This window comes from Spermophilus citellus (assembly GCF_964194105.1).
Source record: "Spermophilus citellus genome assembly, chromosome: 2".
NCBI classification, from domain to species: Eukaryota; Metazoa; Chordata; class Mammalia; order Rodentia; family Sciuridae; genus Spermophilus; species Spermophilus citellus.
The window spans coordinates 28,207,792-28,232,085 of NC_138183.1; the positions used below are offsets into that span (position 1 = coordinate 28,207,792).

The 24,294-nt window shown below is 44.3% G+C and overlaps 1 protein-coding gene across 2 annotated transcripts in view; it reads left to right on the plus strand.

The window, feature by feature from the left end:
• Positions 1–24,294, plus strand: part of ABCA1 (ATP binding cassette subfamily A member 1) — a 132,317-nt gene that overhangs the window by 72,473 nt on the left and 35,550 nt on the right. The window contains exons 9-24 of one of the 2 annotated variants that reach the window (XM_081278752.1): positions 1,812–2,052; positions 4,324–4,463; positions 4,793–4,909; positions 8,629–8,826; positions 9,514–9,719; positions 10,310–10,486; positions 11,919–12,141; positions 13,463–13,684; positions 14,771–14,975; positions 16,043–16,156; positions 18,465–18,636; positions 19,790–19,921; positions 20,962–21,104; positions 21,322–21,459; positions 22,185–22,405; positions 23,684–23,762. In XM_081278752.1, coding sequence (XP_081134878.1) covers positions 1,812–2,052; positions 4,324–4,463; positions 4,793–4,909; positions 8,629–8,826; positions 9,514–9,719; positions 10,310–10,486; positions 11,919–12,141; positions 13,463–13,684; positions 14,771–14,975; positions 16,043–16,156; positions 18,465–18,636; positions 19,790–19,921; positions 20,962–21,104; positions 21,322–21,459; positions 22,185–22,405; positions 23,684–23,762 — 2,728 coding nt within the window. Of the gene's footprint in view, positions 1–1,811; positions 2,053–4,323; positions 4,464–4,792; positions 4,910–8,628; positions 8,827–9,513; positions 9,720–10,309; positions 10,487–11,918; positions 12,142–13,462; positions 13,685–14,770; positions 14,976–16,042; positions 16,157–18,464; positions 18,637–19,789; positions 19,922–20,961; positions 21,105–21,321; positions 21,460–22,184; positions 22,406–23,583; positions 23,657–23,683; positions 23,763–24,294 lie in introns of both variants that reach the window. The other variant, XM_081278753.1, reaches the window with a different exon arrangement.

Here is a 24,294-nt window from a genome sequence, read left to right on the forward strand (position 1 = left end):
TTTAAAGACCAGGAAGGAGATCAGTGTGGTTAGAAAAACATGACCTAGTGGGAGGGTGACCAGAGATGAGATGACACAAGCAGTTGGGATTTTCACCACATGAGATGGGAAGCCAGTGGAGGGTTTGGAGCAGAGGGGGCTGTGGTGTGACCTGGGGTTTATAGACTTCTTTACACTCTGACTACCGGTCTGAGAAGAGACTGGGGCTGGGGCAAGGAAGAATGAACACCTTGCAATGGATTGAGAAAGGAGGAAGTTGGTGGCTCGTTCATTCACTGGGGATGGTTATCAAACACTGACAGTTACTATTGCCATCTTTGGGCTGGAGAACGAGTGGCCACCCTCCCTGTGAGTCAGCAGGTAGAGGAGGATGAGCAGGAGTCTGCCCCTAAGGCAAGTGCTGGGAAAAACCAACAGTTTGGAATAACTCAATAGTTATTCCATCTTTGTCTCCAAAGATGGGCTGGCTTTTTGTGGGAAGCATTTTGTTCTTGAGGTTGGGAGGTGGCAGTGAGGCAGCCTGTGGAAAGCTCAGTCAGTGGCTTTGATTCCTTGTCATTTTAAAAATCCCTAGGGATGGTCCATCAACTGACAAAGGGAAAGGTAGCCTCTCCCTGACTGCGTGTCCCATACAGGTTATGAAAAGATAAAGCAAGGAATAGCTGTTCCCCTAATCGTGTTCTTGGGGGATATGCTAGATGCTCCCTCTATGGAGAGAGATCTTTGTGACATCTGACCCATTCTGGAGAAGCTGGTTCCTATCTGGAGGCAGAAGGCAACCATTAGGAGCTACCATGTCCTAGACTGTATTACTCACAGGAACCAGCAGCCTCAGACTGGTAGAAAAACTGGGAAAATGGAGTTCTTCACGGTGGGTGGGATCCTGCAGTCTCTCCCCCTGCTCTCCACAGCCCAGTCTTCCCAGGTGGGGAGAACATACAGTGACCTTTCAATGAGTTAGGAGTTTATTAATGATTTATTGTGAAATATGTGGAAATACGAAGTACTCCATACAGCAGTTGGGCCAAGAGTATATTTGCATGTGAGACCAGACACTGGCTGTGTTACTGATGCTTATTGACTAAGTTACAGTCACAGCCCCTGACTGCTTAGCACTTCTGACTCATCCTGTTTGGGACTTTTCTGTGCAATTATTCCTCACCATTCTGTTTTGTCTTTGTTGTCTTGATGAGAAGTTGGGTCCTCAGAGACATGCAATGACTTTTCTAAGTCTGTAAACTAGAGAGGGTTGTAGCTAGGATTCAGACTCAGATCCCCCACCTTAAACTTTTTCCATTGCCTATCACGTAACTGAGACCAGGATAGGGAACTTCATGCCCTCCCAGAAGAGGGCTCCAAATTTCCTCACTGAGTCAGCAGCCAACGACGGGACTCCATCCACCATCAGGAATGGCTGTTTACAGAAAGCATTTTCTCCTATAAGCCATCCCAGGGGCTCCATTAATTTCTCTGTTTTTCCAACTTTAATGGGCATTTTAAGGGGTAATTGCTTGGGTATCTGGTAAAAATTCAAGTGTGGATTCTGCTGCGGTGCAGAGGGGTCTTGTAATCTGCATTTCAAATAGTCCAATGTAGATGCTGCTGATTCTAGGACCACAGACAAGGTAGGAAAGTTCTAGCAAGCCCATCACAAGGTTTTGAGATGATGTCAGACAAAATATATTCTGGGACATGGATTTTAAGAGGTCAAGAGAATAAAGTGTTTCTTTCTCTTCTCTGTCCCCATCCCCTCTGTGCCCTTGGCTTGCCTTCCCCTTCCCTCTCCTCTTCCTGCCTGTCCCTGACATCAGCTGTTCAGCATGAGGAGCTGGAGCGACATGCGACAGGAGGTATTGTTTCTGACCAACGTGAACAGCTCCAGCTCCTCCACCCAGATATACCAGGCTGTGTCCCGCATCGTCTGTGGCCATCCAGAGGGCGGGGGGCTGAAGATCAAGTCTCTGAACTGGTACGAGGACAACAACTACAAAGCTCTCTTTGGAGGCAATGGCACTGAGGAAGATGCTGACACTTTCTATGACAACTCTACAAGTGAGTGTCTGTGCCACCCAAAGCCTGTCCCCACTCCTCACGTTTACCTTGGTCTCCGTAGCAGCCTTTGACATTGACATGTCTGGTTTTTCCTAATGAGCTCAGGAAGGAATCTTTTCTTAACCAGCTAATTTCCCCTAGTTCTTTGAATGAGGCCTGGCACATCTTAGGTGCACAGTGGTGTTCATCAAAACCACCCAAAACCAGTCTCCCTAGCTTTCTGGAGGATGTTGGAAGGTGGCTCCCAGAGTAATCATGATGAGATACTGGCAGAAAGAAAATTCAATGTGATCTCACTTACTTGTAGAATCTTTGAAAATCAAGCTCATGAAAGAGTAGAATGGAGGCTGCCAGAGCCTGGGTGTGGAGGAATGGCAAATGTTGGCCAAAGGGTGCAAAGTTTCAGTTTTATGCAAGATGAATAAATTCTGGAGAACTAATGTCTAGTAGGGTGACTATAGTTAATAACACTGTGGTGTATACTTAAAATTTACTTTTACCACACACACACACACACACACACACACACACACACACGCACACTCAAGATAACTAAGTGAGGTGTGGATAACAAGCTGAATTTTGGTAATTGCTTCACAGTATATGCATATATTCATACATCAGGTTGTATGCCTTAAATATATACCAATTTTGTTAATCAATTATACTTTGTTAAAGCTGGAAAGAATTTTTTTAAAAAAGGATGAGATGATGCTTTTTTTATTATTATTATTACAAATATTACTGTTGAGTTATGCTTTATAGTAAAAACTGAAAAATCAATCAAAGTAATAACCCTAACAATAACTATAACAGAATCTAACTTGTAGGCAAAATTTCATATGCATCATGCCTTCTTTGTAAATTATCTCATTTCACCCTCACAATAACCCTGCAGGGAAGGTTCTATAACCCTACATTTCACAGGCTCAGAGAGGTTGTGACTTGGTCAAAACCATATCATAGCTAATTCAAAAGAGCTGGGATCCAAGCCCAAACTCTTCTGGCTCTGGGCCTTTTCCTGTAAACCACACTGCTTTTAAAATACCTGTTGGCATGTGTGTACCATCACACTTGGGCGTTTGATCTGCTGTTTGTTTTGCGTCCGCAGCCACAGGCAGTGTTAAAGAACCTTGTAACTCCATATCTGCTTGCCACACTTGGGCAGTTTTATGGGGATGTGAGTCTTGCACCAGGGGCAGCAGGGATCCAGTGTTAGTTTTCAACAATGGCATCCTTTTCTCTGAAAACATGAAGCAACTGAGCCTTTCTTCATTTCCAGCCATTGGTGTGTCTTTCAGACAGTGAGTGAGACAGCTTTTTGTGCATTACTGTAACACTAGAACCTTCTATTCTTCTCTCGAGTAAAACACCAGACAGTTGCAAGTTGCTTTACAAGCCCTAAAGAATGGCATTAAAACTGCTTTATGAAACACCACAGCCTCTTCTCTCCCAGCTTGCAAATCAACTCAGGAGAGGATTCATTTGTGCAATAGTTGTAATTGGGAGAGTATCCTCTCCATAAAAAATTCTGGGGCTGAGTATGCAGCTCAGCAGTAGAGCACTTGCTTAGCATGTGTGTCACCATGAGATGGATCCCCAGCATACCAATTCTATTATCTTTGAAGCATATAGAAGTTACTTGGTATCACAAAACCAAAATGAAAGCTAAAACAAATTGAAAAACCCAGAATGAACTTTTAAAAAAATATCAGAGATAAACCCCATTGGTCTGTTATAACTTTGGATTTTTCAGTTTGGGGTTTTTATAAATGTCAGCATACTTGTGATGAGGTCTGTTAATTAAAGGGATAATTTTGGCTTTTGTTTGAAAACTAAAGTCTGAATTCAGGCCTCTGGTTGCTCATTGGGAATCTTGTTTATTTTCAGTGAAAACAGAGTTCAAGGGCTGGCATGAGAGTATGAGTCTAGAGTTATGAGGTCTTGTGCATGGTAAAAACATTTTTTCTAGGTCCCGCACAGTTGTACGTTACAAGAAGCTCTGATTATTTACAAAACATCATTTTAGAGGCTTCACTGAAAATGTCTCAGATAATCCTCCCCACATCTCTACCAAGTAGCTGTTATGAAGTCTATTTTTTTACAGAGTATCAAACTGAGACTCAGAAAAGTAACATTATATTTATGTGATTGTTACATGGTAGTGCTGGGATTTGAATCCATGACTGTCTTTCTCATTCCCAAACCTTTGTAAATTCCTACCAGTATATGACCAGGCATATGAATGAGTGTCTTCTATCATCTTTGTAGCTCCTTATTGCAATGATTTGATGAAGAATTTGGAGTCTAGTCCTCTTTCCCGCATCATTTGGAAAGCTCTCAAGCCTCTGCTTGTTGGGAAGATTCTGTATACACCTGACACTCCGGCCACGAGGCAGGTTATGGCAGAGGTAAGCTGCCCAGACCCAAGACTCCCTCCCCAGAGTTGTGTTAGAATTAGGGGCAAAAATAATAAAGGTGGGTTCAGATGGAGTGTGCATATGCTCTTGGCCTCTGGGACTTTTAAATAGTGGAAACCTCAAGTCTGATCCAGCCCACAGCTGTGTGGGGACCAGCTCCCCGAGCCTAGGTATTTGAATGATAGCTTCAGGCAGACACTCCTTGGGGATGAGAGAGGATTGGGCAGGGGCTGCTATGATGGAGTGTCTTTTTAGTGAGCATTCCCTCACCATCTCTGCTTCTCCTCTTCTGTGGCCCCTGGCTCTGTACCTGACTCCAGGTGAACAAGACTTTCCAGGAGTTGGCTGTGTTCCATGACCTGGAAGGCATGTGGGAAGAGCTCAGCCCCAAAATCTGGACCTTCATGGAGAACAGCCAAGAAATGGACCTTGTTCGGGTGAGTGTCCCTCTGATTGCTTTGTGCCTGGCTTGATCCTGGAGAGGTGAGTTTTTGGTCATTTTGCCAGAAGCCACTGAGATGAGAGTTGTTTCATCGGTTGAGATGTAGTGAGCATAGCTCCATCCACAGGGCTGCCCCACCCCCCATCCAGAAGAAGAGGACACAGTGTAGCGATAACTCTGTGCACTTCAGCATCAATACCTGTTTCCTACAAAATGTAGAAAGGACTGATGTTGGGAAGTAGTTTGGTGATTGCGGGACCCTATTTTCATTTCTGGCTTCATTCACTGGAGGTAGGTCTTGGAAGGAGGTGTGGGAGAAAAAGCATCATCTGACATGCAGACTTGCTGGAGATACTGGTCCCTGAGGTGCTGCATGAGTGCAGAACTGCCACTGCTGCGTGGAACAGGAATTGCACTTAATGCTTCCGAGCCCCTTGAAGGAGATAAGTGCTCTGGAGACAATTAGATTGAAAAGCAGAGCAGCCCAAGAAGAACAGAATGTCTGCTTTGCTTGAGCCTGAGAGTCATTTAATCATATCATCCCTGCCTTGGGCTGAGTCAGAACCTGTGGATTATTTCCTGTTCCATGGTGAGGGAGTATGCTTCTTATTGTCTCTGCTGCCTTTAAGAGGCAAAGGAGACTCTTGCCAGTTTGCTTGTTTTGCACCTCATTGACCCAAGGGGCATGGGGTTTTGGAAGCTATACCCATCTGGAGGGAACTCCTTTGAAGTTTAGAACTATCCCCTTGAGGGCAGGTTACTAAGGAAGAAGCATCCTGTGATGGAGAAACCCAAACCTTCTGTGCTGCACTAATCCTGTCACACATGTGCAAAATTCTTATATTGGGGCCTTTGAAAACACGGGATTCAAGTGAGAAAAACATGAACAATGATTGGTATGGGCTGATACTGAATAACAGGAATAGCTCATGTCCCTTAAGCATAGCTCTCTGTTGGGCTTCAGTCCATCTCCTAAAAGGGAGTCACATGATCTATCCACCAGCAGTGCTGTAGAGCTAAGCATGGTCTCAGAGTTCTTCTCCCTGGTCTTCTTCTTGGAATTTATATTTCTATTAGTTGGACTTGTTCTCTCTGGTCTCAGAATGATAAAGAGCCCAGTTGAAGGGATTCCATGAGCTTTAATTTGGGGGTAAGTAGATGTTTCCCTGCTCTTAAATTGATAGTTTGCCTTGGAATCTCCAATTGCTTGTAAGCTCCCAGTTCTTAAGGCAAAAGACCCTTGTATACTTGATGGTGGTCATGTTGGCACTAGGAATGTGCCCTGCCCTGCCCAGTGTGGCTTCTTAAGGCAGTATGGCCAGAGAGGGCAGCATGACCAGAGGGATGTGCCCAGTGAGATTAATATGTAGCAGCAGATCTGGGGACTTGAGAGGATCAGGAGCCCTAAGGGCAGCTTCAGAAATATGACTAGGAGAATCCTGGATGTGTGATAGGAGGCAGGGGAGTGGAGGCTGGAGGGAAAGGCATAGTGTGCCTTGGAGGGCCTTGTGTGTCATGCTCTGGATCTTTAAGCTTGCCGGGGGGCAGTTATGAAAGGATTTTAAGCAAGTAGAGATATAGATGAATTATTCTGATATGACATGGATTGAACAGGCAAGATGGGAGGGTGGGTAAACATGAGGGCAGTATCTGTGTAAGTGAGTGGCCAAGGCATAGATAGGGAGGGAGGCCTGCTGACTGCTTGGTTGAGGGAGGCACCAGGATGATTCTTGATTTCTGGCAGGCTGGTGGGGATGTCCAGCAGGCTACTGGCTGCTGGGATCATAGTGCAGGAGGGCAGCTGGACTGTGGACACTGACTTGGAAGTTGTCTGTCTGTGGGTTGGAATCACAGGAACCTTGTCCAGTGGCTTTCTTCTCTGACTTAAGGAGTGTTTCTTTAACTTCACAAGCATGGGCTTCTCAGTCCTCAGCACCTCCTGCAGCCTGGCCTCTGGTACATGAGGCAATGCCTGAGGCTTCTGCTTCTGCTGGGGTAGCTCTTCTCTGTCTGCCGTGTCTGGCTCTGTCTGCTCCTATTACATTACCCTGTAGATCTGGAGGTACTTCTCTTTGTTGAGTGCCAGCAACCTTTGATACTGATTTGCTCTTTACTGAGCTGTTCTTGGCACCTTGTCTCCAGGCCCTGGTATGTCTCTGCCTACACTTCAGGGGCACTCTTAAGTCTCCTGGTCCTCTCAAGTTCCTAGAAGTATTACATGGTCAGTGATGTCACTAGGCACATCACTCTGCTCTTGCCATCCTCCTTGGCCATATTGCTTTAAGAAGCCACATCTAATAGGGCAGGCCTCACCCCAAAATGCCATATCCCTTTACTCTACTCTTATTTGTCTCATGCATCCAAATAAAGTAGTTTCAGAATTGCCTCTGTGCACTTCTGGGAGGTACAGTTTTGTATCTGTTTGCAAAAATAAGTACTAATCTTTACTGATGACAGCATAAATTGTTATTCCTTATTGAAAACAATTTTGAATGAAGGTTTCAAAAACCATGCCATCCATGTACCTCCATTTCATATACCCTCAGGGATATATCCTACAGAAATCATTTTAAAGACGTCACCATAGGAAAGAAAATGTTATTGCTGTAATAATTGCTATTGCAAGAAATCAGAAATAGACTAAATGTTCAGAAGTTCAGGAATAGTTAATGAAATTACAGTATATTTACTCTGTAAAATCATTATGATGTGACAGACACCAGGGCCTGGAAATGAAGGGCCACAGAGGAAAAGCTTATAATGTTAGTGAAAATAAGATTGACTTTCAAAGGTAGTTTTCAGACCCTCGGAGAGCCAGTCCAGTAGAAGCCAGGGCTTCCTCTTCCCACTTGAAGCTGTGTTGAAAGCTGCAAATCTTTGCCAAGCTTACAACTGCTTTATTTTCCTGGCTGTATACCTCTACAGACCTCTGCTCCAGCCCTGCTGGATGTGGGTCTGCTGTCTGAGCACCAGATTGACTTACCCCTCTCCTTCACACTGACCCACACAAGCAACCAACTGGTGAGGGAGGAATAAAAGGAATGGAAAATGGGTCTCCTTCGCATCATGAACCATATGTGCTGAGATTGGAAAAGACTGCATTTGTTTTAACCAGCATCATCCCCCTCCACCCACTAAATTAAGCAGTAAAAGTGGACTTAGTGTAGATTTAGGGGTTTTATTTGGGTAATCAGACTGGTCCTCAAAAGAAGAAGGTATTCAATAAAATGGGTGCACTAGAATCAGAGGACTTTGCTACTTATTAACTGTGTCTTTATATGAGAGACAACTTCCCTGAACCCGAGCTTTCCCCTGTGTGAAATGGGGAATATTAAAGATACCTCATTCATGGAGCTATGTGAGATGTAAAGTATATAGATCCCTCAACATTGTCTTGCTATCTCCATTGTTACAGTTAGTATTGGAGGCCTGAGCTGTTAGGTATAGTGGGAAGCATGTGGACTGTGAATTCAGACTGATCTGACTTTGAGTCAGCCCCATGCCTATTAGCATGATGACCCAGCTGTGGTTAAGATCATTATTTTTAAACTTCAGTCTTCTCTCCTGTAAAATGGGGACACCATAACGTACCTCAAACATTTCTTTGAAATCACACAGAGAGACAGTGTATATGCCAGGGTTTGGTACATCGTGTAAGTGTTCATCCAGATGTAGTTGTAGATCACCACTCATACGTTCCCTCTGGAATGGCAGACGCTGTTGGATAGCAGAAGCAATGACCGCTTCTGGGAACAGCAGTTGGACGGCTTAGATTGGACAGCCCAAGACATCGTGGCATTTCTGGCCAAGTACCCAGAGGATGTCCAGTCTGCCAATGGCTCTGTGTACACCTGGAGAGAAGCTTTCAACGAGACCAACAGGGCAATCCAGACCATATCTCGCTTCATGGAGGTGAGGATCTGTTGTGTCTATCATTTAGAAAAAGCCTAGGGCTCATTTCTTTAATATGTTGCAATAAAGTCAGAGGCAGGAGGAAAGCTTTGAGTTGGTGTACAGTCCCATTTCCAGCAGTATCCCTCAAGCCTAACAGTTTGGGGTATAAAAGACGTTCTATAAATGTTAGTTAAGTCCAGCTTTATTCTGTATGGATACAAGTGTTTCCATCCATTTTCTTCTAGGTTTCCTGGCATGCGTAATGGCAGTAAATATATTTCCTTAAAAAAATCATTATTTTTGAAAGATAGCCGAGCTTTAATTAGGGACAGATTAAATATTAAAAATATAATCCTGAAAATCATGGCATTTTGTAGGGATGAATAAAGGGTTTTTGGGATCTGTTTAGTTGGTTATTGCTATGACTCAACAGAGGAAATAAGATATAATGATTGCTTCAACTTCTGTTCCCCCACAAAAATCAATATAAGTAACTTTTCTCTGGATTCTTCTAGCATTTCTCTTAAATGTCAGTTAAAAACGAAAAGACTCATTCTTGGTTAAGACTGGAAAAGTACTTTAGAGAGATTAGATCGTGAAGGTTTAAGTCATGCAATCAGTTCTTGCCTCTCGGGGTGGGGTCTGCCTGGGCCACTGCTTGCTTCCTGGCCCCCAGTGTTCTCATGAAGCTTGTTTTTCCATCAGTGTGTCAACCTGAACAAGCTGGAACCCATACCCACAGAGGTCCGGCTCATCAACAAGTCCATGGAGCTGCTGGATGAGAGGAAGTTCTGGGCTGGTATCGTGTTCACAGGAATCGCTCCAGGCAGTGCCGAGCTGCCCCATCACGTCAAGTACAAAATCCGAATGGACATTGACAATGTGGAGAGAACAAATAAAATCAAGGATGGGTAAGTTGAATCCCATAACACCAGCCCAGTCTCAGGGAAGTCAAGACAGCTGTTATGTCTAGAGCTTCTTTATTTGAATTAATAATTTAGTAGAAATTTCAATGGAAAAAAAATCACTGGTTACAGTATGATTTTGATAAAACTGGTACATTCATTGCTGGGGGATATGATTTCGGAGGTCATAAAATATTAGTAACTTTTGATTCGGCATTTCCACTCAAGAGAACTAATCTCAAGAAATTAAGATAACAGAAGAAAAGGAAAAAAAAGCCTTTAGGTTCTTCATGCTAATATTATTAATTTTTCTGAAAAGGAGCAAACAACCAATAAGAAGGAAATGGTTAAGTAAATTTTGGCTTATCTACTCAATGCAGTGTTAGGTACTAAATGGAAGATGGATAAAAACCAAAGTAGTCTGTTTATTTTGCTTGTGTCTATTTAAAAATATGTGTACATATTGACTGAAACCAGAAATTAAGTTATGGAAATAAAAAGAGAGTGGCTTGACAAAGGTGGTGGGATTGTGGGGATGGGATTTTCTTATTGGAGGTTTTCTGAGGACTGTTCAATCACCTGTGGTTTGGTTTTAGGTACTGGGATCCAGGTCCTCGGGCTGACCCCTTTGAGGATATGCGGTACGTCTGGGGAGGCTTCGCCTACTTGCAAGATGTGGTGGAGCAGGCGATCATCAGGGTACTGACGGGCACTGAGAAGAAAACTGGTGTCTATGTGCAGCAGATGCCTTACCCCTGTTACGTCGATGACATGTAAGTTACCAGCAAACTACCAGCTTTATTTGAATATCCAGTTAACACTGTTCCAGGGAGGGAGGGGGAGAGAGAGAGAGAGAGAGAGAGAGAGAGAGAGAGAGAGAGAGAGAGAGAGAGAGAGAGAGAGAGAGAAAGTGAAAATAACTAGCCAGATGTAAGTGGTCAGTAGTTCCATTCACATGGCAGAGAGACACAATTGTACATACACTTAGTAATCCTCCTTCCTTTCTCATCTGTGGTTACCAGCACTTCTGTTTTTTACACTCTTTTTTTTTTACACTTTTGGTCAAAATTTACCCAATTTGCAAAACTTGTCATGACAAATACATGCAAATACATATACGCACATCCTCCCAAATTCAGAATGGCAGATCTGTAAAAGCAGATTTCCTGTAAATTTGTCTGTTTCCTCTGAATAATTGTTGCACCACATTTTGAAACAATGCATGTGAGACTGAACAAAACCTATTTATTTTAGTCTTTTTATATATTCTTTTAGCACTTAGTCACTAAGCATCCAGGTTCTCATTATGGGAACTGTGCCCTGGGAGCTAATGATTTCTCATAAAGAATGGGCAGAGGTAGATGTAGTTATTGCAGGCATCTCAAATATGTCAAGTCCCCAAATTCTGGATAGTTTCTTATTCTGTGGTGTGTGTGTGTGTGTGTGTGTGTGTGTGTGTGTGTGTGTGTGAAGGAGCAGTATTCCTCTCCTGCATTTGCTCTCTCTTGCATTGAACTACCCATTTCCTTGTATAATGAACTCTAGCTTTTCCAGGCCACTAGAAATTCTGTTTTTTTTTTAACCTGAAATGATTTGATAGAATTTTTCAAAGGAAGACTTTTCCGAAGAGCCCTACACCAAGGCTTACTTTAGGAAGGATGTCTTAGGATGAGGGTACTGGAGTTCAGAAGTACTAAGGGCCTTTGCCTATGGTCATGTAGTAAGTTCATTAGCAGTACAGAGGGGATTTGAGCCTCAGCTTTTGGGATCCAAAATCTGTGCCCCCTTACTTTGTAGCACTGTGTTTCTTGTGCTAGTTTGGAATCTGAAATATTACTGATAAGAGCCACTAGAAATGCTTCTCTTCAGTGTGATGAGAACTAAACTAAGCAAGTCAGTCGTGAGATGACCTTAGAGATACTGAACCTCGGTCAGAGATTGAGTTGGGATTTTATTTTTTAGCTTTAGCTTAATACCATCTCACAGCTACCAAGTTACTAAAAGCAAGCCTCCAAAGGAGTTTGGGTTGGCAATACTTCATTAGCCTAGCTTTTATCTCTATGTCAAACCTGTATATTTTGGAGTCTAGGGGCCTGCCCCAAAGTGGTCCAAATGTGGTGCTTCTCTAGCATACAGGCTCAGAGGCCTTGGCCCATGGCTCATACCTGTCTCTTATTCTTCCCTGCTCCTCCTTGCTACCTTTAGCTTCCTGCGGGTAATGAGCCGCTCAATGCCCCTCTTCATGACGCTGGCCTGGATCTACTCTGTGGCTGTGATCATTAAGGGCATCGTGTATGAGAAGGAGGCGAGGCTGAAGGAGACCATGCGGATCATGGGCCTGGACAACAGCATCCTGTGGTTTAGCTGGTTCATCAGTAGCCTCATCCCTCTGCTCGTGAGTGCCAGCCTGCTAGTGGTCATCCTGAAGGTGAGGCTGCTCCACTTGCTCTTCCTGGCCAGGGAACTCCCAAACAGCCCAGTATGAGCTAAAGGAGGGGAAGAATAAAAGCCAAAACTCTAGGAGGGAAGGAGGAGCCTTACCTGCCATATCCTGTAATCCTCTCATCTTAGTGTTGGAGAAAGGGAGGTCCAGAGAGGGGCAGTGACTTGTCCAGGGTCCACCTAGCTGATTAGTAGCTAAGGTGTACCAGAACCCAGGGCTGAGGCTTTCCAGGACAGGCAAACATCTAACCGCACCCACTGTCTGTTTTACAGTGTAGCTGATCCTTTCCTTAGATGTATTAGGTGGTGATTTGAGCCACTGGAAATACTTCTCTGCAGTGTGATGAGAATTAAACTAAGCAAGTCAGTCGTGAGATGACCTTGGAGATACTGAACTTCTGTCAGAGATTGAGTTGGGATTTTATTTTTTAGCTTTGAAATAGCCCACCTTTAGCTTAACACTTAAACTCTTACTGAATTTCTAAAACCAATAATCAGAAGGACAACTGTTGGTGCAGTTAAGGTTGTCTGGAAGCAGAGGCTGAGACAGAGTATGGCACATGGGAATTCATTAGGGATCTACAGCTGTGAAAGAGATGAAGCCTGAAGAATTGGCAGAGGGAGGAGTGGAGCTGTGATGTGGGGCCAGTGTCTTGGGACGCTCTTGGGGGGCATCCAGATGCAGGCATCCTGCACTGAGCCAAAGTGTCCGGTTCTTTAGCTTACCCATGATGTCACTCATTGGATATGGGCCACCCTGGGCAGGCTGTGCCCCAGGGCCAGGTGGCTCTCTCTAGCTGTGACAAACCCAGAGATGCTGACACCTGGAGGCCACCTTGTGACAGCCAGATAATAAACCCTCCCTTCAAACTGACTCTGGGCAGTGCTGTTCTGTGTTTGTCCCATACACTAATGTACTTCCCAGTTTTCTTTCTCCATATTTATTTATATAAGGATATATCATGTAAAATTAAATGTTTGTAAAGAGTGGGGAGTGCAATGGGACAGGAACTAACTTTCACTTTAACACTGACTACTGTCTGTTATGCATAAGTAGCTACTGACACCAGACATTGTTTAAAACACATTCCATGTGCTGCCTTATTACTTTCTCATTAAATGACCCATTTAGCATGCAAGGAAAGGAGGCTAAGGAAGGTCAAAGCTTCTCCAAGGCCCACAGCAGGACTACAGAATCAAGATTTGATTGCTTTCTCTCTCAGTCAAGAATGCAGATCCCGCAGATCATGCAAGTGAGTTCTTGGGCTTGTGGAGGCAGCACATTTAACGAGTCTTTTCCTTTCCAGTTAGGAAACCTGCTGCCCTACAGCGACCCCAGCGTGGTGTTTGTCTTCCTGTCTGTGTTTGCTGTGGTGACCATCCTGCAGTGCTTCCTGATTAGCACACTCTTCTCCCGAGCCAACCTGGCAGCAGCCTGTGGGGGCATCATTTACTTCACGCTGTACCTGCCCTATGTCCTGTGCGTGGCATGGCAGGACTATGTGGGCTTCACAGTCAAGATCTTCGCGGTGAGTAACTTTGGCCTTTCTGCAGCGGTTGTAGTCACAGCCACAGCAGGTGCTTGACCTCCCCTGATGTTGCTCATGAATCCAAGCAACAAGCTGTGAATACAAAATGAGAGAGTTGCTTTATAAAAGGACTTGAATCTTAGTTCTAGATCCTAATTCCTTTGAAGGCAGGGACTATGTGTTATTAGATTGTCTATGTTTAGTTCTCTCCGTGAATGCTGGTTGGATTGAATTGAATGGAATGTTTCCTGGATCAGACTGTACCTTAAACCTGTTGGGGGTACATTGGGGAATGGCTTTCGGCAATAGATGCCATCTCCACCCTCAACCTCCCAGTTTTGTTGGCCATGTTTAAACTGGCTGCAAAGTCATAGCCACAAATAGACATGAAGGTTCTTGAGGTCAAAGATGGCTCATTCTTGACTCTTGCCTTCCTCGTGTCCAGTGTGGTGTTTGGCTTGAGTAATATTTTATGAACTGAGGGAGACTAGGAGTCAGTGAACCACAAATCCCTGAGTTAGATATTTCCTTTCCTTGAACAGAGTAGGAGTAGCCTTTGAGGGTATGAGAGCCCCTGTGAGACTACTTGCCAGCTGCCCCCTGGATCACTTATAAGGGAAACTGACTGTCACTCATAAGGAGCTTCAGGTGCCTCAGTCTGGGCCCCATAGACATCTGCAGCCCCCAAAAGGCTATTATACAAGATCCTGAATGTTCCCTGGCTGAGCAGGGAGCCCAAAAGACCTTGATAAATGTCACTATGGGTAGGAGGTGGGAGTAGGGGACTGGATAGGTGAGTCTTGGAGCATCCTTGGAAGCATAAAATCCAAAAATTTCACATGCTATCTTGCATGAATTTATAAAATGTGTGTGCATAATGAGTACTTATAAATGGAATAATTTAATATGCTGTAAGGGAGCCCACTCCCCTAAAGGGACTCTGTAGGTGAATACTTCTGTATCCTATAATTGATCTATTTTGCAAATTCAAATTTCTCCAAGTGTGGAATTTATTATGTTATGAGAAAATGAGAGAGACAAGGAATGAGATTAACTAGATAAGTGACTCTTGCCTCTTTCTCTCAGAGCCTGCTATCTCCTGTGGCTTTTGGGTTTGGCTGTGAGTACTTTGCCCTTTTTGAGGAGCAGGGCATTGGTGTGCAGTGGGACAACCTCTTTGAGAGCCCTGTGGAGGAAGATGGCTTCAATCTCACCACTTCAGTCTCCATGATGCTGTTCGACACCTTCCTCTATGGGGTGATGACCTGGTACATTGAGGCTGTCTTTCCAGGTACACTGAGCTCCTCACTGCTTTGGCATCTGTCAGGGAAAGAATTCTGGCTGCAGAGCTTCCCTTTCTTTGTGCTGGAATTTTTTCATGGCATGGGGCTCCCTAGAAAGTGGTTTGGATTTAGACCTATGGCAAACAGATAGTTCCAGTAGGGGCAACCAGTGCTGAAAAATACTACTACTATGGCAATCATTTCTCAAGTACTGTGTGTTCAGCACTATGCAGTGTTTGATATACTGTGGTTCATTTAATTCCCAAAAGGCTACATAGAAGTTTTACTGTTATAACTGTTATTCCTCAAATGAGAGAACTATGACTCAGAGAAGTTAAGTAACCTGCCTGAGGACACTCAGCTCCTAAATTCTGGTGTTCAGAAGTGAACCCAGTTGGGTTACACTGGATCAGCAAGCCAGGAGATTCCTCCCTGTGCTGACTCAATTCTGTAATTCCATGTCCCCAGAGAGGGTAATTTTACCCTGATTACAGATTGTGAATAATACAATCTGTTGGCTCTAAGCCTTTACATGTGATTGAAATCAAATTAATATTCAATAAAAGCTCATTTTGATACTTTCATTAACAAATCTTCTTGACCAAGTCCAAGAGGAACCAGTCTTAGGATATGTTTTCATACAAGATGAAACTGTGGGAGAGTGAAAGTTTGTTCCATGTAGTTCACCTTCTCATTCTCCTCTGAGGAGGTAGACATGAGATGTTTATTACCCCTTCCTGAACTTCCTTCACTGAATATGAAATTCTGCATCATTGCAGATCTGGATTCAAATTCTGAGTCCTTCACTCATTGGCTGAGTGATCTTATGTAGGCTGTTTACCCCTCAAAATGAGGATGGTGCCTGCCTCAGGGGGTTGTTGGGAGGCCTCAGAGAAAAGCAGAATGTACAGTGTTTTTAGTAGGTTTCAGCGAAGGTTACCTCCCTTTTCCCCCACTTCCATTCCAGTCTATTCCTTTTCCAAAGGGTGTGTCAAGGAGGGAGTGGGCTGGCTGGGACACCTGAGGAATACAGGAATGGTGCTCAGCTTGGATCACACCGGTGTTTTGCTTTCAGGCCAGTATGGAATCCCGAGGCCTTGGTATTTTCCTTGCACCAAGTCCTATTGGTTTGGTGAGGAAAGTGATGAGAAGAGCCATCCTGGTTCTAGCCAGAAGGGAATATCAGAAAGTAAGTACTGCTGTCCTGCCCTCCTCCAACCAAGTGCCAACAGGGGCAAGTGATGGATGGGTCCTGCACTTTATGCTGAAGTCACTTTAAATAAGCCAGTCCTAAAAAACCAAAGGTCCAATGATTTCTCTGATAATTGGAAGCTAACCACAACAAGGGGAAGAACCCACATACAATAGATTAGACAATGGGGAAGGGAGGGAAGGGAGGGGGATAAGCAAAGGAAAGACAGTGGAATCAATCTAACATAGTTTTCCCATGTTGGGTTATGAAAACAACACCGTGAATCCCACCACCATAATATCCATAAGAATGGGACTCTAACTAGAATAAGATGTATACGTGTTTTATGCTTCTATAATTATGTCAGAATGGATTCTGCTGTCATATATTAACTAAAAAGAAGCAATAAAAGTAAAATAAAATATTCAAAAAAGAATAAATATACGAATGCACATAAAAAACCAAAATTACTTTAAAGACAAAGAAATCTCACACAATGTATCCCTTCCAAATTGTCCCACACCATTCATGTCCAAAGCTATGAACTTGATGGGGAGTCTTGTATGGGTCCCTGAGGAACATTTCCTGTTTTCTTGGCTCCTTGCAAAGTGTCTTTTGATCACTGTACCTTCACTTATTGCTCTCCTACTACCATGCTGTCCTAACAAGCTAGCAGGGAGAGGTAAAGGAAGTCTTGCTGCCTGCCTTGTCCTGGCAACCCATGTAAGAGCCTGTGTAGGTGGGCACCAAGAGTCAGCCTATTTCTTTTTTTTCTTTCTATTTTGTTATTTGATCTTTTTAGATATACATGACAGTAGCTTGTATTTTGACATCATATACATACATGGAGTGTAGCTTATTCTAATTAGGATCCTTTCTTGTGGTTGTACATGATGTGGAGTTTCACTGGTGGTCTTTCTTAATGTTCTCACTGGTCACTACTCAGAGGCCTGATCCTCGCTTGCTCCCAGCAGCAGGTAGAGATGCCCACAGCTCAGCAGAGGTTCTGCCTTCTGGGTTCTCTGTTTACGTTTGCACTCAGTGTGGATCCTTCCCAAGTAGTTAGTAGGTCCCTCTTCTGCTGATCTCTTGTGTGTCCGTCCCCTGATGGCCAGTGGTAAATGTACGAAGCTCCTTCATGTGGCACATGTGCCACTGTTCTTCTGCTTCTCCTGCTCTTCCCACTCTCCTTCCCTGCCTCTTCTCTGCACCCAGCTCCTGTTAGCCACTTCTGGAACCTGACACATTGTTCTCTGTCTCAGTACCTTTGTCTGTACTGATTCCTCTGGGGGGCACCTTTTCTCCTGCTTTCCTATTGTTTAAACTCCTCACTCTTCAAGATCTGGTCAGTATTCCCTCCCTGGAGCAGCCCTCCTAGATTCTCCTTCCTCTGAGCTTCTGTTGCATGTAACACACACACACACACACACACACACACACACACACACACAAACACACACACACACACCCTCAACATTTTCATATTAAAATAACTGTAGATTCACTGTGTGAAAGGGTTCCCTGGAACCCTCCATCCAATTTCCTCCAGTGGTGGGAGGAAAACCATGAAACTGACACTAGTACAAGTCATACCTTCATATTCCTCTAGTTTTGACATGCACTCAATCGTGTGTGGTTTTAGATATGTATAGTTTTATCATGTGTACGTTCATCAGCTCAGTCAAGTAGCAGAAGTATCCCATTACCACAAAGCTCTCTCCTGTTATCACTTAACAGTCCCAGCCACCTCCCTTCTTTATGGCTCCCTGACACCTGTTAACCCAACCACTCATCTGTTTCCAATTTCTCCAATTTTTAAAATTTCCAGAATATTATGGAAATGGAACCATACAATGTAAATATCTCTCTCTCTGCCCCCTCTCTCTATATATAAAATCTCCCAGCAGAGTTTCCTAGAGATCCACTCAAATTGTGGTGTGTATCAACAGTTCATTCCTTTTCCTTGCTCAGTGGCATTCCATGGTATGCATGTCATAGTTCCATGGCATTTTCAGATGTTTTTTTAAAACAGCAGTCAGCATTCTGTATTTTAATTGCTAGTCAAGTCTTTCTTCCTTAATAGGCTGCCAATTTTGCTTTATCATTTAATTCTGACAACAGTGCCAACATGGGCCCTAAATAAATAGGGCCTAAATAAATATGTATAGCTTCCTGCTTGCTTATAAAACTAGAGTGGCTATGGACAAAAGCCATTCTAAGAGTCCAAGTGCAGCCCTCTGTGTCTTTACATTCTACTTTCAATATACTCTGTGGGTTCATTCCTTTCTCCTCTCTTTTCTCACAGTCTGCATGGAAGAGGAACCCACCCACCTGAAGCTGGGTGTGTCCATTCAGAACCTGGTGAAGATTTACCGAGATGGCATGAAGGTGGCTGTTGATGGCCTGGCACTGAATTTTTATGAGGGCCAGATCACCTCCTTTCTGGGCCACAACGGAGCAGGGAAGACAACCACCATGTAAGAAGGGGATGCGGCCGTAGAGTCTGCCACTAGAAGGTTCTGTGGTGTACTTAGAAATTCATAGCTGAGGAAATTGGGGTTGGTTGCTAGGGCAAGGATAGAGCACATGAGGAAGTGATAAGTGTAAAACATCATATAATCATAGTGTGCTTTCCAAGGGTTAGTCTTTGCTAGATATTTTTTCTTCAGCCTAAAGCAGGGTGGGTGTTTTGATGACCTTTCGCAGGTAGGGCTCAGAATTATGCAGTGTTCTTGGAATCTGAGGCTATGACAGCTTTGAGAAAGGGTCTCCTTCTGAGCTGGTTTGGTCAGAACTGTAAAGCAGAAATCTGGAAAGAAAGATTAGACACTCGAGGGAGATGGCAATTTCCAGGAACTCTGTCTCTAAGCAGATGTGGGAAGTGGGCTGTTGGCTCCCATTGCCTTCCCTGGCACCCATGAGGACCTTCTTCCTGACAGCTTCCAGAATGGGTAAGGGCCACAAAACACTCGTTAGCCTCAGTGGCTTTCAGTATGGCCTCTCAACCATTCCAAAGGGTAGATCTTCGAGGGTAATGTTCTTTTCTTGTTTTTTTTTTTTAAACATAAAATCAATATATTGTGGATATAGCTGCTGAACATTTTTTAAAAGACACTTGAAAATCTTACCATCTAACACAAACATTATTACTATTATTATTATTATTATTATTATTACTGGTATCAGGGATTGAGCCCAGGGGAACTGAGCCACATCCCTAGCCCTTTTTATTTTTTGTTTTGCGACAGGGTCTTACTAAGTTGCTGAGGCTGGCGTTAAACTTTCAATTCTCCTGCTTCAGCCTCTTGAGCTGCTGGGATTATAGGCATGCACCACCAAACCCAATTTAAAACAGACATTGTTTTTTATCTTTGAATAATTTGTTTTGATCTGTTTTTCATGGACATAATTAATGTTAGGCATACAAAATACATATCTTAAGGTTCACTTTCCATTGTATATTAGAGGCTTCATTTTTCAAATGCTCATATTTTGCTTTGTTGGGGATCTATTAGGGTCCATCATAAAGGAATAGAAGCAGGGGGTTGGTACCCTGTGCTCACTGTGATGGGCTCTGCAGTGGTGGGGTGGGCTAGCCCTAATGCCTGCATTTGTTAATTTTGTCCTCAGGTCAATCCTGACTGGGTTGTTCCCTCCCACCTCCGGCACGGCCTACATCTTGGGAAAGGATATTCGCTCTGAGATGAGCACCATCCGGCAGAACCTGGGGGTCTGTCCCCAGCACAATGTGCTATTTGACATGTGAGTATCGCAGTATGTTGAGAAGAGAGGCCCCTTTTTGGATTTAGAAGTCATGGGTGAAATGGGAGTTAGGCATTTTGCCTTCTTTGGAGGTAGCAGTTCTTATCTCTTTAGACACATTGAGATCTGTTTTAGGAAAAGTCAGGGGTGACTATTAGGCAGGAGATGTCACTTCAGTTCAGATGGCTGACGGGGGCTTGGGAAGCAGTGGACTTCATCATGTGCTTCTGGAGGGTCTTTCATCCCATCCTCTCCCCTGCTGTACCTGTCTCTAAAGTTCTGGTTCATTGACCATCCCCGTCTCCACCACCAATCCCCTGGCAGGGCCTAAGGACACTTGGTAGCATGGTCCTGTGTTTATGGCTTATGACATTTGCTCCCACTCAGCTTGTCCCATCAGCAGGTGAGACCCCAGAGAGCCCTCGTAGTTGATCAGAGAAAACCTGAGACAGAAAACCCATTTTCTTCTATCTAAAGTGAGCAGTTTGAGCTTCTGGCTCCCTAGGAACCTGCTTTTGCTCAGAGTCTGAGTTCTTTGAGATTCAGGGGATGCTTCTCCAGGTTAATGCTGACCCAGCATGGTTAATGGAACTATGGGTAAGACTTTTGAGGACCTGAAAAATAAATTGCAATTGCTGATGCCTGGTGGCCAGCCCTGTGAAGAGTAGGTTGGAAATGATCTGTTACCTCTAAGTTTTGACTTCCTGAGAAGCTCATGTTGTTGTTGTCTGTTGTTCTACCTTGAATCTTTCCTTTTGATTATTTTTTAGAAATTGATAATTAAGGGGATAAGTACTGGGGATTGATATGGGAAAAAATGATATATGCATTTATGAACATGTCAAAACAAAATCTACTATTATGCATAACTACGATGCACTAAAAATAAAAATAAAAGAAATTGATAAGTCAAAAAAGAAATGTAGGAATGAGGTGGGAGAGAAGAAAAACATGCACATTCTTTTCTGTCCTGGGTCAGGAGACACTATATTCTGGTGTGTCCTGCAGGGTCCAGAGCTGACCTGCCCCTCTGTCCCCAGGCTTACTGTGGAAGAGCACATTTGGTTCTATGCCTGCCTGAAGGGACTTTCCCAGAAGCATGTGAAAGCAGAGATGGAACAGATGGCCCTGGATGTTGGTCTGCCGCCCAGCAAGCTGAAAAGCAAAACAAGTCAGTTGTCAGGTGAGGCCCTGAGCACCTTCCCTGTCTTTCCCCTTCCTCTTCCACCTGTCCATACACAGAGGAAAAGCTGCCCAGGGTCCCAGGCAGGGTGGAAGGTAACAGACCCTTTTCCTGGGCTATGTCCCAGGATGGGTGCCTGTCTTCATCTCTCACCCCCTCCTCCTTCATTCACCATCTGGGGCTGGTTCTGGAGCCTATCTCTTGCTCTGTCTTATAGGTGGGATGCAGAGAAAGCTGTCTGTGGCCTTGGCCTTTGTTGGGGGGTCCAAGGTTGTCATTCTGGATGAGCCCACAGCTGGTGTGGATCCCTACTCCCGCAGGGGAATATGGGAGCTGCTGCTGAAATACCGACAAGGTAACCAATGTGTACTCTGAGTCACGGACTTGGGGAGAGAAGGGTTCTTGAGAAGTATGGCTGTATCTCATGGCTGCTCTTGCGGGGGTAACAGAATTGCTTCTCAAGGAAAAAAAAAATGGAACTTTTCTTAAAGCTCAGTGTCTGCCTTTAGTATGGATATGGGAGACCTGGTTGTAAGATACTTTAAGCTTATGCTTCATTACCTAGGGGCCTGTAAGAACAGAAATGGTATAGACTTACACGGGTGTACCGTGATTATACTACGCTAAGATAGATTTCTGAGAGCAGAGGCTCTGTTTATTGTTTTGTCCCTAACTTGTTGCACTAATTTTGTTTATTGAAAGAGTGGATGAATAAATGAATGGAATGGGAAAGGACAAGAACGTGTTTGGTAGTGTGCTTAGAGCTTGTGCAGCCCTGATGCTTTGGGAAAAAATCACTTAGCTTGGCCCCATTTCCTTACCTGTAATAAGAGTGGTGCTTACCTCATGAAGGGTAAAATTAATTAAAGAATATACATAAACCACCTAATATGCTTTCTGACACCTTGCAAGTTCCAAATAAATGCGTTGCCAGCCTCGGGGTCATGGCCAGAGGGTTGAAGTCAGCTTTCAGTCTTTCTTGCCTACACCCCTGCCAATGTCTCTATAGTCCTTGCTACTACAATCAATGAGAAAAGACAGGACTCACGTGTCCCACATCTTTGTATTTGTGTCTGGCAGGCCGCACCATTATTCTCTCCACACACCACATGGATGAAGCAGACATCCTGGGGGACAGGATTGCCATCATTTCCCATGGGAAGTTGTGCTGTGTGGGCTCTTCCCTGTTCTTGAAGAACCAGCTGGGAACAGGCTACTACCTGACACTGGTCAAGAAAGATGTGGAATCCTCCCTGAGTTCCTGCCGAAATAGCAGCAGCACTGTGTCATACCTGAAAAAGGTGAGCTGCAGTCTCAGTGCTGGGCTGGGCCGTCGGGACTTATTGGCTGCAGATGGCTTGTCCACCTCTGCCCCATTCACCCAAGTTGTGGCCACTGTTTCCCTGCTCGGTACATAGGCTCTGTACTGCCTATGTGGAAAGTTCTAGAGCCCTCTGTTCTCGTAGTGCTAGTTTTGTTGAGTCCCATTTTTTCCTTTTTCCTATTCAATGAGCAATGGAGAATGTCCTTTCAGGACTTTATTGTGTTGCAGAAAAGAGACTAGCTAAGAGGTAAGAGATGGCTAAAAAATGTCCTGCTATTCCTGCTTAATCTTTAAATCTCATTGATCTTTACTTTTGAACTATAAAACACAAATATTTATGAAGCACTTATTTCAGACCACACAGACTGGGTGTAAAAGAAAATAATAATAGTTATTGTTTTGTCACAATTTTTTTTTCCCCATCTGTCATCTCAGAGTACAGAGCAATCCTAGGAAGACAGTACATGATTACTATCCCAGATGAGGGAAGTGAGACCTGTAGGGATTTGTTAGCTTATTTAAAGTCATCTAAAAAATAAATAGCAGGTGGGACTAGAACCCCCAAACCAGACATGTTCTCTTTCATAGTACATGCCTGAGATTTATTCATGGATTGAAACCAGTGGCACCTGATACATCTTAATCCTAACCTTGAACTCTGTCCACTTACTTACCTTTTAACTAAAGCCTCCTTACTAAAGTGTGGTATGAGGACCAGCAGCATCAGGATTATCTGGGAACTTGTTAGAAATGCAGTAACTTGGGTCCAATTCAGACCTATTGAGTCAGAATCTGCATTTTAATGGGGTCCTGGAATGGTTGAACATATGTTAAAGCTTAGGTTGCATTGAATTAGACAAGTAGCCAGATAAATCCCATGCCTGCAATGATTGGCAAATCCTGGTTGCACCGTTCCTGCCAAGCCACAGTTCTGTTGGTAGCTCATAACTCACCCCAGGAAGAGAGGCTGTCCACATGGCACACACATCACACGGTGGCCTCTAAAGCCCTGGCTTCCAGCTTCATGCACACCAGGAAAAGCTTTTGCTGCAGTTCTTACACAATAGAGCTTCTGGAAACCCTCGCTGGCAAAGGTGGTGATGGCTGTACCTTGCTTGGTCCCTGACCCATTCTCACCTCCTTCTTTGCCATCAGGAGGACAGTGTTTCTCAGAGCAGTTCTGATGCTGGCCTGGGCAGTGACCATGAAAGTGACACGCTGACCATCGGTAAGGACTCTGGGGTTTCTCATTCAGGTGGTGCCTGAGCTTCCCCCAGCTGGGCAGAGTGGAGGCAGAGGAGGAGAGGTGCAGAGGCTGGTGGCGCTGACTCAAGGTTTGCTGCTGGGCTGGGCTGGGCTGGGTGGCTGTGGGAGTGGGTGCAGCTTGGTGGTGGTGGCCTAATGCTTGCTGGGGAGCCTGGGGCTTGGTCTGGGAGCTGGCAGGGCAGTGTCCCAGAGAACTGAGATGACTGGGGTTTGGGGAATCCCTTAGGGGAGTGGATCTGGCTGGACACCGGATGAGCCATTGAGTGTCAAGCCAGCAGGGAGGGATTTGAGCATAGTATATAAAGAAGTTGAGAGCCCAGGAGATAAGAAACAGCCTTTTAGGCTTTTCTTGGCAGTGCGTATGGGAACCCAGTGTCGTCAGTAGCATGTGGAACAGAAATCATGACCTGGCCATCTCTGCTCAGTTCTAACAGCTGGCTTTTTCCAGGAAGACTTCTGCTTCTATGAACTGTTTGGTTAGCCTCTATTGAGGTAAATAGAGGGAAGCTCCCTTTGAAAGAAAGCTTAGGAAAGGCTGAAAAATCTCTATGATTTTCTTACTCAAGTTTTCTACTAAAGAATCCCAGCGTGTAAGCTGTA